At 49.4% G+C, this 18,778-nt stretch overlaps 1 protein-coding gene across 1 annotated transcript in view; it reads right to left on the reverse strand.

The window, feature by feature from the left end:
* Positions 1–1,188: 1,188 nt before the first annotated feature.
* The window catches only part of LOC135899073 (uncharacterized), an 86,810-nt gene continuing 69,220 nt past the window's right edge, over positions 1,189–18,778 (reverse strand). Inside the window, exons 11-14 of the mRNA XM_065428321.1 lie at positions 18,460–18,741; positions 9,751–10,038; positions 7,211–7,561; positions 1,189–1,712 (exon numbers count right to left, since the gene is read on the reverse strand). Coding sequence (XP_065284393.1) covers positions 1,491–1,712; positions 7,211–7,561; positions 9,751–10,038; positions 18,460–18,741 — 1,143 coding nt within the window. The 3' untranslated portion in view covers positions 1,189–1,490. The remainder of the gene's footprint in view (positions 1,713–7,210; positions 7,562–9,750; positions 10,039–18,459; positions 18,742–18,778) is intronic.

Here is an 18,778-nt window from a genome sequence, read left to right on the forward strand (position 1 = left end):
AAAATGTGAAAATATGAGGAATTTCTTATTTAAAACTTTAATTTCTACATATAAAGCTAACACTGGCGCCGAAATGTCAAAACAGGGAATTTTTAAGCCGTTTTCTGGTCTGTGAAAGAAGCTGTGTGACAGCCAGTGACTTCCGCTGAGAGTTTCTCAAGCTCTCTTTCTCCCGAGGACTTTTACAAGAGGCATTGATGGTAAAAACAACTTGACAAAAAGGGATTACTCATATCTGCATCGAGGTTATTGCAGTGACACATGAAAACACAGGTAACAATTGCGTTTCTGCGCGATTTCCTTCTCAGTGGAGTAGGAACTAAAAAAAATTTTATTCATGATGACCGAGTTAGGGTACGTTCGTGTCTGCAGAAGCCTTAATGTAACCGCCTGTGGCCTATTTAATTCAGAATGTGGCAGGGGGAATGCCCTGCGCCCCAAGTAATAGTGCTTGGTGATCTCATTGTAGCAGTTGGTTCCTGAACTCGGGAGTGGGCGATGCAGCCCCTTCAGGGAGTACACGGCCCACTAATCCTCGTGCTTCTTTGTGCGCCACTTCGTTGAGGTTACGCGGGGCTCCCTCCATTGTCCCTATGTGCGCCAGAAACCAAGTATGCGAACTGATATCCCTACTCTGCAATAGTATGTTAGCCGGTTCAGCAACAAGTCCTCTCGAGAAGGCTTTAATCGAAGATCGTGAGTCACTAAACACCAAAACTCTTTTTGAATCAATTGGGATACCTGAACGAATTTATTGCGAGCGATCACGTTTGGCCGGAAAGGTTTGCAGCTGCCTGAGCGAAGCTGTCCACTGTCACTGTAAATGTCATGAAAGCTATCGCATTTTAGCTGCAATTTCTTGTTTGATCGTGTACAGTCGACGGTGTAAATTATTTGAAGAATGACCATATTTTGCAATAGTCAGCATTCGATACGGGGACGGAATCGAATAAAAAATATTTGATTGCTTATTCGAAAGTCTGCAATATTTGCACATCTCTATATTTGCAAAGATTCACAGCCGCCAACAACATCGATCGCGAGGGAGACAGTATTGTGTTTATCTTTGGATAATACTGCAGAGGCGAAAGCCAATGCTTAAGAATGTCCGATGCACATACCATGCTTCAAGAGGCCAACCAATATGATGTGTCCAATACATCGTCATGGGCGGCCAAAAGCACCAAATATTTGGAAAACGGCATGTTGAAGCGCGGTATCCATAAACGTACCTATTATTAATAAAAAGAAACAACGGGGCAGATAACTGTAAATCTAAATGTAACTGACAGTTCTTAGAGCGCGCGTGCTGCTCTCTCGGTCCTCGATTGGCTTAATGTCGCCAATAGATTTTATCATTTCACCTTCCATCATCGAAGTGCGCTGCACCAAAACACACACAAAAAATGAGCAATTGCGTTAAAATGTCGTGTCACTATAGGCGTTCTGCGTAGCACATTGCGAGTGTTTTGTGCTCCCGAACAAAGTGCCTAGATCTTGCACAGCGGGCCGCCGCTGCTGGTGGCGTTGAAGTCGCAGTGGTAGAGGTCGGCGAACTCCTGCATGTTGCGCAGCGGGATCATGCACTTTTCTCTCGGCGTGAGAGGGTCGCCATCCGAGGCGCGACCGCTGCACCAGAGCAGGCAGTAGCGCGCGAAGAACACCCGCTGCGCCTCGGGCCAGTAGGCGGTGAACACCTTGAACGCGCCGGACTGTGAGCGAGGACAGACGGAGACCATTGAGCGTCGCGCTCCAGGTCACCCAATAGAGCGCTTCCTCTGGATAGCTTTATTATGGTGGCTAGAAGGGCTTCTAGCCACCATAGCTTTAGCGTGTCCGGTATTCCGGTATGCGCGATGGCATTTGCGTACTACCGGTTTAGGCGGAACCGTAAACGTGAGCGGCTGGGTAGGTGGCGCCACCTGGTGGAGATAATTTATTACAGAAGTAATCTAGTGCATTATAATTCGCTGCTGGTGTTTTTCGGCGGCAGCATTATCATGAACACGTTGCATCTTAAAATGTATTTTTTTTTCGAAGAGATAACTGATGGAACAAACAAACGTCTCTATACGGTATTGTGTTTACACGAAGCGTCACAAGATGCTGCTACCAGAGTCCAGTAACCCGGTATTGCGCAAACGCCGTTGCGTGTACCGCAATACTAGGCACGTTAAAAGATTTTTGGCGCAGCGTTCTTGCCTAAAAGGTCACTAAACAGAAACAGCATAGGTTGAGATTAATACACTTTTCTTGAAAAACTCTACTTCCGTTGTTTTCGCGGCGATTGGTTGATTACTAGCAGAGAAAATGTCGGACAGTTTCGTTTAAGAATTTCGCGTTGAAACTCACAGGTGCAATTTCTTTAATAATTTCTGCATTTCAGCCGTTATGTTTCAATTAGAGTTCTTGAAACTTGCCAACTTCGGCCTTTGGTTCTTTTAGAGTACAATTTATTCGTATTTAGCAATAATAATTGAATTATACTCAAACAGATGACGTCAAACTCCCTGAGGTCTTGCCAAGCGCCTTCTCGTGGTAAGAGTTTTTTATGTGTGTGTGTGTGTAATGTGGAAGAGTAATTTACCAACACAAGCTCAAATAATTTTCCTCTTAAATATCCCTTCAAAGACGCACTCGCATGACCAAAGACGAAATATTTTTCTAAATGAAGGTCGAAGCTTTCTGAAACCTAGAATCAATACTGCTGACGGTCAGAGCACCTTAAATATTATACCATAATGCAACATGGTGACGACTTGGGCTTGTCGGTTTAAGTCCACGTGGAAGAAATTTCGAAGCGCACCGCCACACAGACGAAAGGTTACAGAACAGCGGACGAGACGGCGTTTCACACTCGTGCGCATGATATTGTGTAACTACGTATGTGTTCTTCGTGTTCGAACAAAATTCGCAGTTCCGTCCGAAAGGCGAAGCACCGATTGGCATAGCAAATTAGTAGATAGCTGCGGATAGTAGTTTTATCGGCCGTATAAACTTGTAAACATTTGCTTACCAACTAAATTAAGAACGATAGAATGTGTAAGCATGTCATGAGAAACCAAAAAACAAAGACGCCAAGGAAAACATAGGGGAAATTACGTGTACTTACTAACTGAATTAAAGAAATGATAAATTAATGGCAATGAAAGTGGACGAAAAAAAAACTTGCCGCAGGTGGGGAGCGATCCCACGTGCCTTTCTCGTGTGGAAAAACATATCCAAACTGGCCGATGTCTTAACACTAAGCTGAAAGAACATTCGAATTCCACAAAAGAGATTGCACGCACACACCTTGCATTGCACGTGAGAAACTGCAACTCCCAAGGTAAATGGAACCCAAGTTCGATAATACTACAGTCCTTTATAGGCACAAAGATCGAAGAACAAGATAAGTTGTAGAGGCTCACGAGCTAAAGAAGAAAGGGGGTAGGGTGTGTCAGTCATGCGTCTATAGCGCTTCGTGACATTGAAATATATTTTCTAGATACGACCTAACACCTGGAAATTTTTATGGCGAGCTAACACCAGTGAAGAGTAATGTCTTGTTTTTTTTTGACGCGTGATGATATAGGACGTGTCGATTTCATATAATCTTTAACCTTCCGGATAACTTTCAGTTGCAACCAGCTCCGCGTCCCGTCTTTTCTTGTTCCTTAGCTTGTGTCCCAATAGTTCGCGCCCTCAATTTAACCATGCTTCCATACCAACTCGCCCATTTTTCACTTGATCGAAAGTAATGTCGTCATCACGCTGTTGCCGCCGTACCATTGTCATCCCTGCTGGCTCCTGGTTAGTCTTGGAGGATTGGCCTGTACCGGATTTATTGCAAACAAACGTCAGATATAGTACAGATCTAGGTAGCCCATGGCGGCAGACATGAGCGCGGACGCGAGCTCCAACACCAGTTTGCCGTCATTGTCACATCGTTGTCGTCATAGCGTCGTCTCCACAGGGTCGCCGCCATGCCGTCGTTGCCGTTTCATCGTCATCATTTTGTCGTAGTGATTCCACTGTCATCCCGTTATCATGTCATTGTTGTCACTGAGTCGTCATCATGCCTCGGTTGTCACGCCATCGTCATTTCGCATTCGTCATCCCGTTGTCGTTATCTCGACTCTAGCAGTGAAACGGCACCTAAAGGGCCGTTTATAGTCCGACGTAACGGCCAACGTAACCGGCGACTTCCAACGCGCCCCGACGGGCCCGGCGCCGATATGGCTCCTGAGCCATTCGCGCGTCGAAGTCGGCGGAACTCTCGCACCACAATGCATTGCGCGCGAAGAAAAAGGCGCCAACACAACTCCGCAGACGGCTTTTGCGGACGGCGCGCGACTTGGCGAACCATCTGCGCATGCTCCGAAGTACTTCCCACTGGCCGCGACGCCACGTCGCGAGCGCTAGTGACGCTAGCTCGCGCTTGCTGGCTGGGGCCTCGACGGAGCACAATAGGGAACGATTGCTGCAGCGGGAGGGGAGAGGACATCGCCGCGACGCCACGTCACCCTCGCTTTCGCTCGCCGAAGCCTGTGCTATGCGCGCATTCCTCGTCCGCCAAGCACTCGACTGTATTCTAACTACGCCTCGGTAATGCCAAGTCGAAACGCGCCGAGCGTCTCTACAGTCGCTTGCCCGCGAAGAGGCCGTAACTCGGACTGCTCAGCGGCATTCTATTGGATATTAATGATTTAGCCTTCCTAACTTATAAGTGCTTAGGTGTCCTCGGATATATATATATATATATATATATTTCGCTTGCGATGGCTATGCGGGCTTCATTCCTTCGAGCCACAAATGGAGTCACTACAACGCAAGCGTGCGAAAGCACAGTGTTGTCATTTTTTTCCTATTTCTTAGACTTTGTTCACAACCTGGGGCGCTATAACGTAAAACTATTCCAAACTTTTCTATTCCAATTCTGCTATCAGCCCTTTGCGATTGGTCAAAAATTTTTTTCGACCACCCCCCACTTCACCTGTCTGTCACGCGACGTTACGAAAACCGCAATACCTCCGCATCTTATATGATGTGTACACACTGATTATGCATGATTTGACAGAAAAAAGAAAAACAGTTATTTCTGATTCGAAGCCTTTTCGCCATTAGCCCTCGGCTATTGGTAAAAAGTTTTCGGGCTGCACCCACTTCACCTGCCTGTCACGCGACGTCACAAAACCGCGCGAACTCACCGCGTCAAAGTGACGTGTACGCTATAAAGATGCATTAATATGCCGAACAAAACTGAATTTTTTTCGGAATAGGCACAGGCTGCCCCGTTCCGAAAGGAATAAAAGATGGCTGCCGCCGATCGCTGAGACGCTGGCTACTCGCACCTGCCGGAGAGCATGGGCGTATTTGCGAATAATAAAACTTCTTGCGTGACCGTGTAACGTTTTCAAGCACTTTCGGCACGTTTACTACCTCATTCTACCAACTCTTCTTTGCTGAGGGTCAGTTTTAGCGTCATTCTTAAGCTTCGGTTGCGTGCCACCGCGATTTTCGACCAGCCACCACAAGCTAAGTAAGGGAAAGCCGACCAATCGCATACGCCGGCACCACCCTCTTCACCCGGTTATCGGTTTTCAGTGCACTGGCTCTGCCCCAGTGAATCCCTCTCCACTTGAGCGTTCTCCTCGTTTCTTGTCAGCCAAATAGATACGACAAGCCGCTCAATGTAGGCAATGTTATTCGTTTTTCAAGCAAACAAAAGTGACCTCCTATGAACGAGGAGAGTGTTTGATTGGTCTGGTCAGACAGCCCTGGGGGTGACCGCCCGGTGCTTGCGTTGGTGGTTACGCAAATTTGACGTCAGGAAATTGGAATAGAAACATATTGGAATAGTTTTACGTTATAGGGCCCCTGTAGACGGTCTCGCGCGCGCGTTAACAGCAGCGGGCGTGCAGCCCCAAGAAACGTCAGGTCACATGCCTTATCAGTCTGCTACATCAGAGAAAAAAGCCCGTTCTTAAGTTGTTTCGATGTACGGAAAATCTGTTTTATTGCGATAGCAATTATATGGACATTCCGGGCGCATTTCTTCCGTCGCCGTCGCCGTGAAGTTGCGTATGAAGTCCAAGGGCGATAGCATCCTCGCCGCGCACCGTACGCTGTATGTGTGGATGAGCCGACGATGGCGACGCATCCGGTGATATTTACAGCCACGTCACGCCAACCTCATAGTTATCATAAGTACATTGCAAACCCATTAGCACAGACATGGCGCTCTTTGGCCATACCTGGCCCTTGCGCCAAAAAAACCCATACGTCATCATCATCATCATCATCCGGTGATGGTGCTTAGTTCGCGTTGAAGCGAGAGGCAGCAGCACGAAGGTCAATTCACTCGCTGCTGCTGCCGCACTTTATTACCCAGCGTTTTCACAGCGAGTTTCTGCGGTGATCGAGCGAGATGTGTTCACGTTTGCTTGCGCGCGCGTGATATTATCCTTGTCAATTTAGTTAGTAAGCGAATGTTGACAAGGTTATACGGCCGATAAAATTACTAACGTTATACTTCGTATATAGCTGTCGACTAGTTTGCTATCGCAATCAATGCTTCGCCCTTCGGGCGAAACTTCAGATGAAATAAAGGCGCACAATGCCTCAAGACTAACACTTATCATTTTCCTAAAATTTCGCACAAACTTGATACACACTATCGGTGGTGGAGGATGAAGCAGACGGGTGTTGCCGCACGTGGTTTTATGGCGAGTATTCCTGTTATACATTGAAATTTAGAGGAGGAAGGGGAAGGTGTCACTCAGTGTGCTCACGCCTTCTGCCCCGGGCCTGGCTACGCCCTTGCAGTGTACCATACTAAAGCATTTCGTTTTACGGCGTCAGCCGCAAATGGGAAGACGATTTTTTTTTTTTTTTTTGCAAGGGAGGATGTTGAAAGAGGGAGGGGTGTTTTGGGTCTCAAAAGATATTTCATCTAGATAAAGTAACGAGGATGTACTAGAGCGAGGACACACCTAAATGTCGGGAAGCGTGAGCGTGAGCAACGGCACTAAGTAAATGGAACATTTCTACATATATACGTTTCGCTCAGTTGGTGGGACTTGCGTCAGACACACACGTGTGCCGTGTGTGTGCGTGCACGTTGTGCGTGATGTGCTGTGTGCGCGTTGTGTGCCCGTGTGTGCGTGTTTGGATAGATGGACTCTGCACGAACACTTCACATATAGCTTGCTGGCCGACATAAACGCACCCGTATGCGAAAGATCTTCGCGAGGCCCAAATAGGCGAGTCGGACGCTGATGGACAGGGCCAGCAGCTGCGTCTGCTGCTCGGCGGTGGCCTCCTTGCCGGGGTCGCCGAAGCCCATCCGCTTGCGCCGGTCCACGAGGCAGGCGATCGCGTCGGCGTACTGGCTCCGCGTGGTCCCGTCCCACGCGGCTTGACGCGAGTTCGCGACGCTGACGCCGGCGGCCTCGACCAGCCTCTGGCTGATCAGCGCGCCCACGGTGCCGTAGTTGAAGTACTCCGGCACGCTATCGCCGTACAGGTACGGCCGTCTCTGCACGCGACGCGCCTGCGCTTGTTTGGGGACGTCAATGCCCTGACAAAAAAATGTCGCAATAAAAATTACCGTGCTTCACAGTTGAATTTTACTGCATTCACTATGCAGGACTTGCTGTTTAGATGCAACAGTACGCCGTGATATATACGTTATAAGCTCTGGGGTTCGACGTGCCCTCAGTTATTATTTTAATAACTTCTGACCTTAGTTGGACACCACACATTAAAAAAGTAGTAGGGAAAGCCAACCAGAGATTAGGTTATATTCGACGTGTCCTTAAGCTAGCATCTCCAGCCAAGAAACTGACTGCTTATAAAGTGCTCGTGCGCCCAATATTAGAATATGCATGTGAGGTGTGGGATCCGTATTTAAAAGATTCAGTGGCAAAACTGGAGCAAGTTCAAAGACGTGCATTGCGGTTTATTTATTCCCGATACCGCCGGCAAGACGCCGTAACACCACTTTACGGGAGAGCAAACCTGCCCCTACTTACTGTCAGGAGGAAGGAAAAACGACTTAGCCTTTTCTATTTAATCATCAATGAGCTTCTGCTTGTTGATAAGTCTCGCTACATAAATGAATCTAAGGCCCGCATAGTGCGAAATAAACATAGCAGACACGTTAAGGAAAATCGATTTCACATGCATTGCTACAAATATTCATTCTTCCTTTCGACAGCACGGGACTGGAATTGTCTCCCTGCAAACATTGTAAACGCAGGGACTCGCGAGCAGTTTTCCGAGTTTTTGTCCGAATATTTACAACAATAGCGCATACATTGCTGTATCACTGTATTCTATTGTTCCGTTCACTGCTTGATGTATGTTGATATATTGTTACCACTCCTGTCTTGGTCCTGATGTGGACCGACAGTATCTGTAAATAAAAAAAAATAAAAAAAACACGATCTGATTATGAGTCATGGTACAGTGCGGGAAAATATATTTCCTAGGTGGGAATAGCTTGTTTTTTTCAGCTAGGAATGATGGGGTCCTCTGAGGCTTCAACCAATGCCTGATATACACCGCACAAGAACAGGGAGCTTGGACGCGCGCTATGTAGCGTATTCGCCTCCATTATTCTCTTTCCTATTTGTGTGCACGCGCTGTTGTTTCAAGCAAATTTTTGTATAAGTGAGTCTATTTTTGTTTCGTTGCGTCCACTTGCTTACAACAGCTTTATTTCTATTTATTTATTTATTATTTTGCTGGAATATATGCGTTACATATAGGCCCGTATCCTCAAGCGGCCCTGAACTCGAATTTCTCCCTGGACTCCGCTGAGCATGGATGGAGCCAAGCACCCTCGTTCAACTGAGACGGAAAAAATAAATAAAAAATTATGGGGTTTTACGCGCCAAAACCACGATCTGATTATGAGGCACTCCGTAGTCGGGGACTCCGGAAATTTGGACCATCTGCAGTTCTTTAACGTGCACCTAAATCTAAGTAACACGGGTATTTTCGCAGTTCACCCCCATCGAAATGCGGCCGCCGTGGCCGGGTTTTGATCCCGCGACCTCGTGCTCAGCAGTCCGACACAACAGCCAGTAAGCAACCATGGCGGGTCGTTCGACTGAAACGAACCATGGGATTAAATAGGTCGCCTCGGTAATTAGTACGTCGCGTTGATTCAGAAACGCCCCTTCATTTCAATCCAACCGATCAAAGCGCTGAGGGGGCCTCATCACAAAATGTTCATCTGGAATCGCACGTGTAACGGAGTTTCCCACAAAAAAATACTAGAAAGAACTCTACATCTGCGATCGTTTAGCTACCATTGGAATGATGGTCAGTACACAGATTTTTCACCCGCCGTGTTGGCATAGCGGCTTTGGCGTTGCTCGGCTAAGGCCGAGATCGCGGGATCAAATCTTTGCCGCGGCGGCTGCACCACAGGGGTCAAAATTAATCCGGACTCTCCCATAGCAGCGTGTCTCATAATCAGATCATGGTTTTGGCACGTAGAGCTACATGTGTGTGGGGTCGCAAAAAAAAAGGAGAGACAGGATTTTTGGAAATGCCTTTTTCGCACTTTTCCCCTGGAGCACAAAAAAAAAACGGGAAATACGAAGAGATCTAGGGGGCAAGTTAAAGAACCCCAGGCGGTAAAAAATTAATCCGTAGTGTCCCACTACGGCGTGTCTCATAGATCGTACAGCTTTTGGCACGTCAGCCTCCAGAGTTCATTAGCGATGGCGATCTACACCCTTTGACGTGCGGCCATACCTGGTACAGCGTGGGCAGGACGATGTACTGCTTCTCCGGGACGTACTTCACGGTGGCGCCGAACTCGAGGTCCGAGAGGAGCATCTCGAGGCGCGTGGGTGGGCTCGCGCTCATGACGGTGTACTGGAGCCGCAGGGCGACCACCAGCACCTTGAGGAAGCTGTCGTCCGCGGCGAACGGCGGCAGCTCCTCCGGGTAGTTGATGCGCGACACGTTGAAGCCGCTGCCCGCGATCACGCGCAGCGTCGTCCGGTGGAGCTTGTCCGCGGTCTTGTTTCGGGCCACTTTCTGCGCGACCCCCCGCCGCGAGAGGCACGCTCAGCACTACAGCCGGATGATCCATGCGTCGCAATGGCACTCATGTAGTCTCCCTTAGAGCTGTGCACGGGCCGCAATTCTGAACCCGCGCCCGGCCCGGGCCCTACACTACCACAGGCGGCCCGGTCCAGCCCGACACTAAAGAAGCCTGAGTTCGCCCGGCCCGGCCCGGCTCGGCCTTAGACCGAGTTAAGGCCCGGGCCCGGCCCGAACTGCAAGGCGACGCCGGCACAAAAAGAAACAATATCCGGAAAATCAGTTTATTTAAATGACTTTATAAGGTTGAACTCTTGCCTTCCATATGACAAAATCGTGCATACAGATGCAGCGCGCGCACATAATTTTTAGTCTAAGCTATTGCGCAAAAACAACATGTCCATTGATGAAGGGTTAAGGCAAGTGCGGCGCTCCTGCATTATGAATCCGGCAGCGCTGAAGTTTCGCTCACTGCTTCACTGCTTCACAGCGACGTGTGCTTCCTGTCGACTTCGGTCAACGACCAGTCTTCAAGCAATACCACTGCCCATTGGAAAAGCCCGCTATACGCCGCCGCTTCGCTAATTTTTATGTGTGGCAAAGGCGACCCCGCGTGCGCCGTACACAGACTACTCAGCTTTTTTACTGGGAGGCGCCTGCAAGCGGCGGCTTTTCCACAGCGTCGGTACTTGGTAGAACCGAAAACGCATTCCGAGCCTCCGCTAGCTTTCGTTTGCCTTTTGTTAGCGTTTGTACTTTTCTCCCGTTCCTGTAGACTCCATTTTTGATGAATAAATACATTGCACTTCCGGCTGTACCTATACATGCGAGACGACAAGCATACTTCCGCATAAAGTACGCAGTCGAGATCGGGGAGCCCGACCGATCCGTCCGAGACGTAGAAAGCCTGGCCCGGGCCCGGCGCAAGCCGGAGTAGGAGAATCTCCAAATGGCCCGAGCCCGGCCCGCGGGCCGGGCCGGGTCCGGGCTTTCGGGAGAACATACATTGGGAAAAGGGAAAAACATACATTGTTTTTTACAGGATATATTTCTGACGCTCCGGCCCATTTTCTCTGAATTGTGTATATATTATATGCATTGACATTTACGCTTGCTTGTTACTAGAGAGCGTTAAATTGTTCTTAAAAGCTGTTTGCCAACCTTCTTGTATTATACTGCTTTTTTTTTCTCCAATGCCGTTGTGTGGTGAACGCATACTGTGGTGCCGGACGTTTAGTCAGGTGGCTGTTAATGTCGCCTTTCGTCTGCAGCATGACAATCACGTATTGCCAACGATATACATATTGTTACGGGGAGTATTTACTCTAGTAAAGGGCTAGCACTTTGCTAGTCAAAACTGCACAGGGCACACATGTTTTAGCAGGTCTTTGAAGTCCGACAGGAGAGACTCTGATCCAGCCCCACTACAACTTATTTGTCTTCGCCACTGTTCGTGGCCTTGTCCCCGGCCGGTGAAGCACCGTCGCGGTGTTGATTGTGGTCTAAACTGCTTACCACAGTTGTAACGCTTCAGGCGGGAGACATGTACGATGTCACTTCGTGGTGTGACCGTCGATCAAGTGGATGCCATAGAAGTTATCTCATAAGTGACAGGAGTCACCTGGTGCCCATATATATATATATATATATATATATATATATATATATATATATATATAAAGTCGCCGACCGATTTTCCGGACTCCGAAAATTCGGACATGCTCGATTATTCGGTCAGCTTCGCGGCACCGCCATTCTCCCCATAGACCACAATGTATAACTGCCGCCGAAAGTTCGGACACCTTGCAACCTCTCGTCCGATTTTTCAGACACTCCTTGAGCCAACTCGATCGATGGCACTCGCCCCCACCGACTCTGTCCGGTGCAAGGCTCGACTTGCTGAACGCCATTTTTGTTTTGAACTGAGCCTCCTAGCTGCCGCACGAGGTGGCGCTACTGAAAATCCCCGCCCATCATCATCGTTTCTGCCAGGTTCGGTGGAGTGGCTATGACTACAGCAGTTCCGGTCTCAGCTTAGTAAGCCATGTCACCATAGCCATGTCAAGGCAATCCAGCTCCTGATTTGTTTGTTTCTTCGTGCACGACGGTGCAAGTAGGCTACGTCTTTAGTTTGTGCGAATGGTGCCGGCGTGACTGCGTAGTGGTGTTTGTGTGCTGCGTGGAGGTCGCGGTGATCGAACGTCCAATGGCGCCGATAGTGCCCGCGCAGACTGCGCTGGGAAATGCTGGCATGCGTGGTACCAAATATACCACAATGTCAATGGCGAGAAAGATCGCCATTGTGCAGCAAGTCCTGAGCGGCCGGTCTCAAAGCAGAGTTGCTCGAGAATTTAACATCTCGAAGCAGACCGTCTCGGATTACATGAGAAACCGGACGATGATTCTCGGCGAAGCAACGAAGCCTTCCTCCAGTTTGGAAAGGAAAATTTTTAGAGACAGCAGTCACCTGAAGCTCGAAGAAGCCCTCCACATGTGGTTGTGTGCTACAGTTGCCAAGCGGATTCCTGTGTCTGGAGACCTTCTGAAGCAGAAGGCAGAGACGCTCGCTCTCCGGATGAACATCGAGGGCTTTATGTTTAGTGACGGATGGCTCCGTAACTTCAAAAAAAGGTACGACCTCGCTTTCAAGAGGATGTGCGGCGAGAGTGGTGCCGTCGACCGGACCCTTGTTGCGAATTATCGCTCGGAGACTCTGGAGTCGCTGTTGTCCCAGTTTTCGCCAGACGATGTTTTTAACTGTGACGAAACCGCCCTGTTCTATAAGATGCTGCCTGATAAGACCCTTTCTGTGTCTGGCGATCCCTGCCACGGCGGGAAGCACAGTAAAGAGCGCTTCACCATCATGGTAGGCAGCAACATGTCGGGGACAGAGACTTCTTGTGATTGGCAAATCTAAAAGACCGAGGTGCTTCAAAGGAGCGAAGTCGCTGCCCGTCTTGTATGAGGCCAACATAAAAGCGTGGATCACCCAGCGGCTGTTCAGCGACTACGTCCGCAAACTTGACAGGAAGTTCAAGTCGCAAAACCGGAAGGTATTGCTTTTTGTGGATAACTGCGGTGCACACGGTCACATTCATAATCTCGAGTGCATCCGCTTGGGATTCCTGCCGCCCAACACCACGAGTGTCCTGCAGCCCATGGACCAGGGCATTATAAAAAATTTGAAGGTCTTATACCGAGCACGCCTCTTGAACCGCATGGTCGTCTGCATCGACGCCGGCAAGCAGTACGGTGTTAGCCTTCTGTCGGCTATAAACATGCTTGCGGATGCCTGGAAGGCGGTGGCCCCTGCCACTCTACAGAGCAGCTTTCGGCACGCTGGATCTGTTATAACCGATGAAGTGAGTGCCATGGAGGCCCCAGATCTGTCGCCTTCAGATGTGCTCCCTACTGAAGCCGAAAATGTTCTTCAAGACTTGCGCAGTGGTGGCATTGCGATTCCGGACACTGTCTCATTTGATAGTTTTACAGATGCTGACAGTGCTGTACTGACGTGCGCAGAACTTGACGACGACGAGATCATTCGTCAGGTTTGTGCTGCCCCGCCGGATGATGACTCTGAGTCGGAGGATGACGCACCATGTGCGCCGCTGCCGTCGCACGCGGAGCTTGTACAAGCAGTGGCTGTGCTTTCAGCCGCCTACAGTGACCGCACGACCCTCTCCGAGATTGAGGCTGATCTGATTGCGCGTCAACGAAACAGCGTGCAACGGCGCATTCACGATTTCTTCGCGCCTGCTGCCGCGCCCAAATAAGGGCGTGGAAATAAAGGATTTTTTTTCTGAATCTGTTTTTTCGTACACCTGTTTATTCGGACATTTCCGCGGTCCCCGTGAGGTCCGAATAAACGGTCGGCGACTGTATATATATATATATATATATATATATATATATATATATATATATATATATATATATATATATATATACACAGTGCGCAGACCCTTTTCGCGGAGCAGTTTGTTCTAGAGGAACGAGATGGCGCTTTCGGCGACGCGCCGCACGTTGCGTCAGCGAAAGCGTCCGAATACGAAGCCATTACCGCTTCTGCCTTGCTGCTGTGCGATCCGCATTCACCAATGCAACTGGGTGTTCGCTAGCCCACCGTGCTCCACTCATGCTACAAAAACTGGAGGACGCTTAAGCTTCGCCTTCAAGAGTGGAACGCGACAGCGTTCCCGTCGACCCGCCAAGGGATGTAAGACAATGGGCTTCGGCGCAGCGTCTACGCGCCCCGCATCGGACGCGGTGAGCGTCGAGCAACGCAGCGTTCGGCGCGGCAACGAAATGTGCACCTGAGCAAGCGACGCACGCCTCTAAGGCAACACCGCATTCACTAGAGGCGCGTTTGTACCGCTTTGAAGCATGGAACTCGTGGCTCAGTGGTAGCGCCTCCGTCTCACACTCCGGAGACCCTGGTTCGATTCCCACCCAGCCCATCTTGCAAGTTGTTTTTTATTCATGAAGGACCTGCTGGGATTTATCGCTCACGGCCAATGCCGCCGACGCCGACACCGACGCCGACGACACCGGCTTTTCTGCGACACGAGCTCCTTAACGCTGTCGCGTTAAAACGTGGAATGGTAGAGGGGAGTCGTTGGAAAACAGTCACTGGCATATTGAGGAATTGGTCGCGGAATCAAATCCCTGCCGCGGCGGCCGCATTTCAATGGAGGCGAAACGCAAGAAACGCCCGCGTCCCGTGCATTGAGGGCACGTTAAAGAACCCCAGGTGGTCAAAATTAATGCGGACCCCCCCCCCCTCTCCCCCGCCACTACGGCGTGTCTCATAATCATATCGTGGTTTTGGAACGTAAAACGACAGGATTTAATTTATGATACACGGTATTACAAAGTGCAGAGCACATGACAAGCCCTTCTGCGCAGAAAGAACAAATCTGTCGCAACCGAGCACACACCCCGAGCGTTAGACAGAAGACATAGCGACCGCACTGAGGAATCTTACTGAGGCAGAAACACAACAAGCCATTGCTTCAAAGTGTTTGCCAAATAAAGAACGAAGAACAAAACACACTGATCCTGGTTTAATTCATAAGTGGGAAGTTTTGACAGCTTGGAATACATTTCTAGCCCCGCTTGTTGAACAAGCACCATATACGCTGATCGCACTGTTTGGACAAGGTGTATTGAACTCCGAATGCGCTTACATGTCCTGTGAAGCTGTGGTCAAAGCTTCGTGTCGTCCACCCAGTCACCGTCTACGACATACGCCAAAACGGAGGTGTGCTGAGCCGCACCAGGGCGTCATGCACATTCATTGTAAACACGGAGGCAACGGAGGCAGCTGAGGCAAGCAATGGATACATCACCAAGTGGTAATCACCACGTGTTTGCAGTGAACGAGACTGGTGTCCGCGCGGCGATGGTGAGCGGCTGTACCACGTGTTCCGAGCAAAGTTGGCGGCGCTGTTAGACTCGGCGGTGGGCGAAACATTTCGGGTATTTCCGTCAAAACGGCTCAGGTTGGTCGGCGTGCGAGGTGTTGAGGGCCACGAGTTGCGACAGTATCGGGCGACATGACCAATGCGGCAACAGGTGAAACATATCGGCTGGTTGTCCGCATTTCTCCACTCAGTCGGGTTGCAATAACGTGGACAGAAGCGTCGGGGTGGAGTGAAAATACTAGAAGGGCGTTTGTTAGCTCTGGGATTGGCGACAGCACACACAGACTAAACCAACGTTTTCAAGTTCCTGGCGAATGATGGCTTGTACGAGGAGAACTGAAAATGTGGTAGCATCAGGGCTACGCGAACATAAAGCTGCAGGCGCCATCGCATCCAGTTCACGTCTAACGATTCGCACCACATCCTCTGATCGCGACGCATGCTGCTGTGCGGGTTGATCTTCACACGTCGACGTTGCGGCAGTATTGGGAAGTCTGGCGAATGGTTGCAAGACGCGTCGGCTTTTGGCCTGCTCCAATTGTCGGCACTCTTTAAGGATTGCGTGAACTGTAGAGCAGCTCACGCACATGAGCAAATTAAATGCGTCATCAGCAATGCCCTCAAGCACGTGCTCGACCTTCTCAGCTTCTGTCATGCCGTGATCGGCTTTAGGACAAATCGCCAGCACGTCCTAGGTGTACGAGACATAGGACTCCATGGGCGATTGGGCACGGGAAGCCAGTTCCTGCTTTCCGGCAATTTTACGGCCGGCTGGTTTGCCAAACAACTCTGTCAATTTCTCTTTGTATTGGTCCCAGCTGATTACCTCCTCTTCGTGGTTTTCGTATCACAGCTTTGCGGTGCCTCTTAGGTAGAACAACAGGTTAGCTAGCATATAAGCGTAGGGTCCCATCTGTTGATTCCGTTCACTCGTTCGTACATGGCCGCCCACTCTTCAACGTCGGCGCCATCGGTCCCGCCGAAAGTCCCAGGATCCTTGGGTTGCACAGCGACAACCGTACGTGACAGCGACGTTGATGGCGACGGTGACATTGGAGGCGGCAACGACGTTGATCCCGTGTTCTCACCGTCATTCATGGTGCGGACGGTGATGCGACGTCCATTGCGGACCTCCCTCTCCAACCGCGGTACCCGCACTTCCACCAATATGTTACGGGGATGTTGCGAGCATATAAAAACTATATTTACAGTATAAGTACAGGATGAGTCAGAATAGTTAAGATGGCTGACCACCAACAACACGCAGCAGCCAGCGTCTCCGATCTTCTTCCTTTCATCCTTCCGTAACAATATGGCGGTGCCCATGGGATGCCATGAAAACGGTCTATAGATAAACTGCAGGAGGTGACGTCGCAAAGTCGCGGGCCGACCTGCCATTTCATTCACTGAATGCACAGACAAATTTTGAAATTCCAAACTCTGCTGGCACAGTTTTTTTTAGGAAAGCAAGATAAACACACGTACGTAGCTGAAGTATTGTTCAAAAAGTTACGTGCCGCTAATTATAAAAAATTATTGACCAAAGCAGCGAAGAAAGACAAGTGTCAACGCAGCGTCTGAGGAGGAGGGCAAAAGTTTGCAGGTTGGTACGGAGACATCATGCGGCTAATTGTGCGGTAACGGGAAACAGAAATAAAAAACGAGAACCAAATAAAAACAAAATGAAGAGTACAAGAACAACGCTGGCTAAGTTGAAATTTGTTTTATTCTACAAATGCGCCTAAGCGCATCTGCAGGACACGTGGAAGGTAACAAAGGAAACGTGACGCCATAATAACTTCATGTAATGCCACAAAATTGCAAGAACTCAACTAAAAGGAGGGTACCAAAGTTGATACTGATTCATGTTTCAAGGCATACAGCACTTTGTACGATGGTTCTGTGTCTTTCGTCCTGTGTATAGTAACTAGGAAGCAGAGCCACCCTAACTTAAATTAAGGGGTGCAATCAATCAATGTTTTTCGCGCGCTACCTTTTAAACATGAACGAAATGAATAAATACAGTGAGGCATACAAAATTCGTCGGCTCATGCCTGCACTGTTGTCTGCCAATTTTATTTGTTTACCAATGTACAGTTCGTATGACGCCTATAACAAGCGTTTTCCCTCCCACTACAAATCGATTCTTCTATGGTGATCACCGGTTCGACGACAGACAGAGGGCGAAAGTTAATCATCGGTTCTCCCGGAGTGAAACTGCCCGAAAAAAGAAAAAACAGTATCTTTGTTGCGGCGGCAAATTGAAAACAACACAGCAGGACAAGTGAAGGCCATGTGACCATGTTTAAATTTTGCTTGCCAGACGCCACAATCGCAAAGACGAATGGGTGTACGTTCCTGCGTAATGCTAAATGAAATTCACCGTATTTAATTGGCCGCGAACCAGCGCGACGCCTTCACCTAAAGCATGTACATGGGCCTCGACCCTACGAGTATGCGTGTGAACACCGATTCACGCCGCTGGGCAAGTTTTCGAATTATTATACTTATATCTTAACAAATGGGGCTGAATGTCCCGATCTCACTGACTCATAGTCTATCTAGCAGTACTGTTAACCAAGTGCCATCCATCGGTTATGAACTCACTGTGTCCTTGAACTATAAAACTAATACATCATTGTAGGGCGATTTCCGCCATGCATTCATTGCTTGTAAACGTGTATTGTGATTACATTCTGCCGGTTATATACCGCGCAGTTTCGACATTAAGATCTTGTACATTCACGTTGTTTTTGTATCGTTAGAAATTTGATAACGCCTCTGCTAAATAACGAAAACATGTACTTATTTGCGCTTATTACGTATGTAACGCAACTTTTCGATTCTCTGTCCGCGTCCCTCGACACTGCATCGCGTATACTGCATACGTGTGACGTCGAGCAAACTTCGGCGAGCGCCGATCCATGGCGCGCATTGCAACGCGTCTAACGACGTCACAGACCGAGCGAGCGAGCGAGCGCAGCGCCACCTCCATCCACGTGAACGTGTCCGGCTTCTCGGTGACGACCCCCCGGATGCCGGCGAGCATGGCGTCGAGCACGCTGACGCTGCTGGGCGTCGACGCGTACTGCGAGGCCAGGTAGGCCCACGTGAGCGTCAGGCACTTGTGCGTGAACTGGAGGCAGTGGTGCGCCTTGGCCACCTCGCTCTTGGCGAGTTCGTCGCGCTGGGACAGCATGCCGGCCACGCCCGCAACCAGGCTGGTGGCCAGGTAGAAGGTAGTGTTCTGCAGGCCGCGCGACGCCAACCTCTGCGCAAAAGAAACGGGAAGTGACGTTTGACATCGA

This window comes from Dermacentor albipictus, chromosome 7 (assembly GCF_038994185.2).
Source record: "Dermacentor albipictus isolate Rhodes 1998 colony chromosome 7, USDA_Dalb.pri_finalv2, whole genome shotgun sequence".
NCBI classification, from domain to species: Eukaryota; Metazoa; Arthropoda; class Arachnida; order Ixodida; family Ixodidae; genus Dermacentor; species Dermacentor albipictus.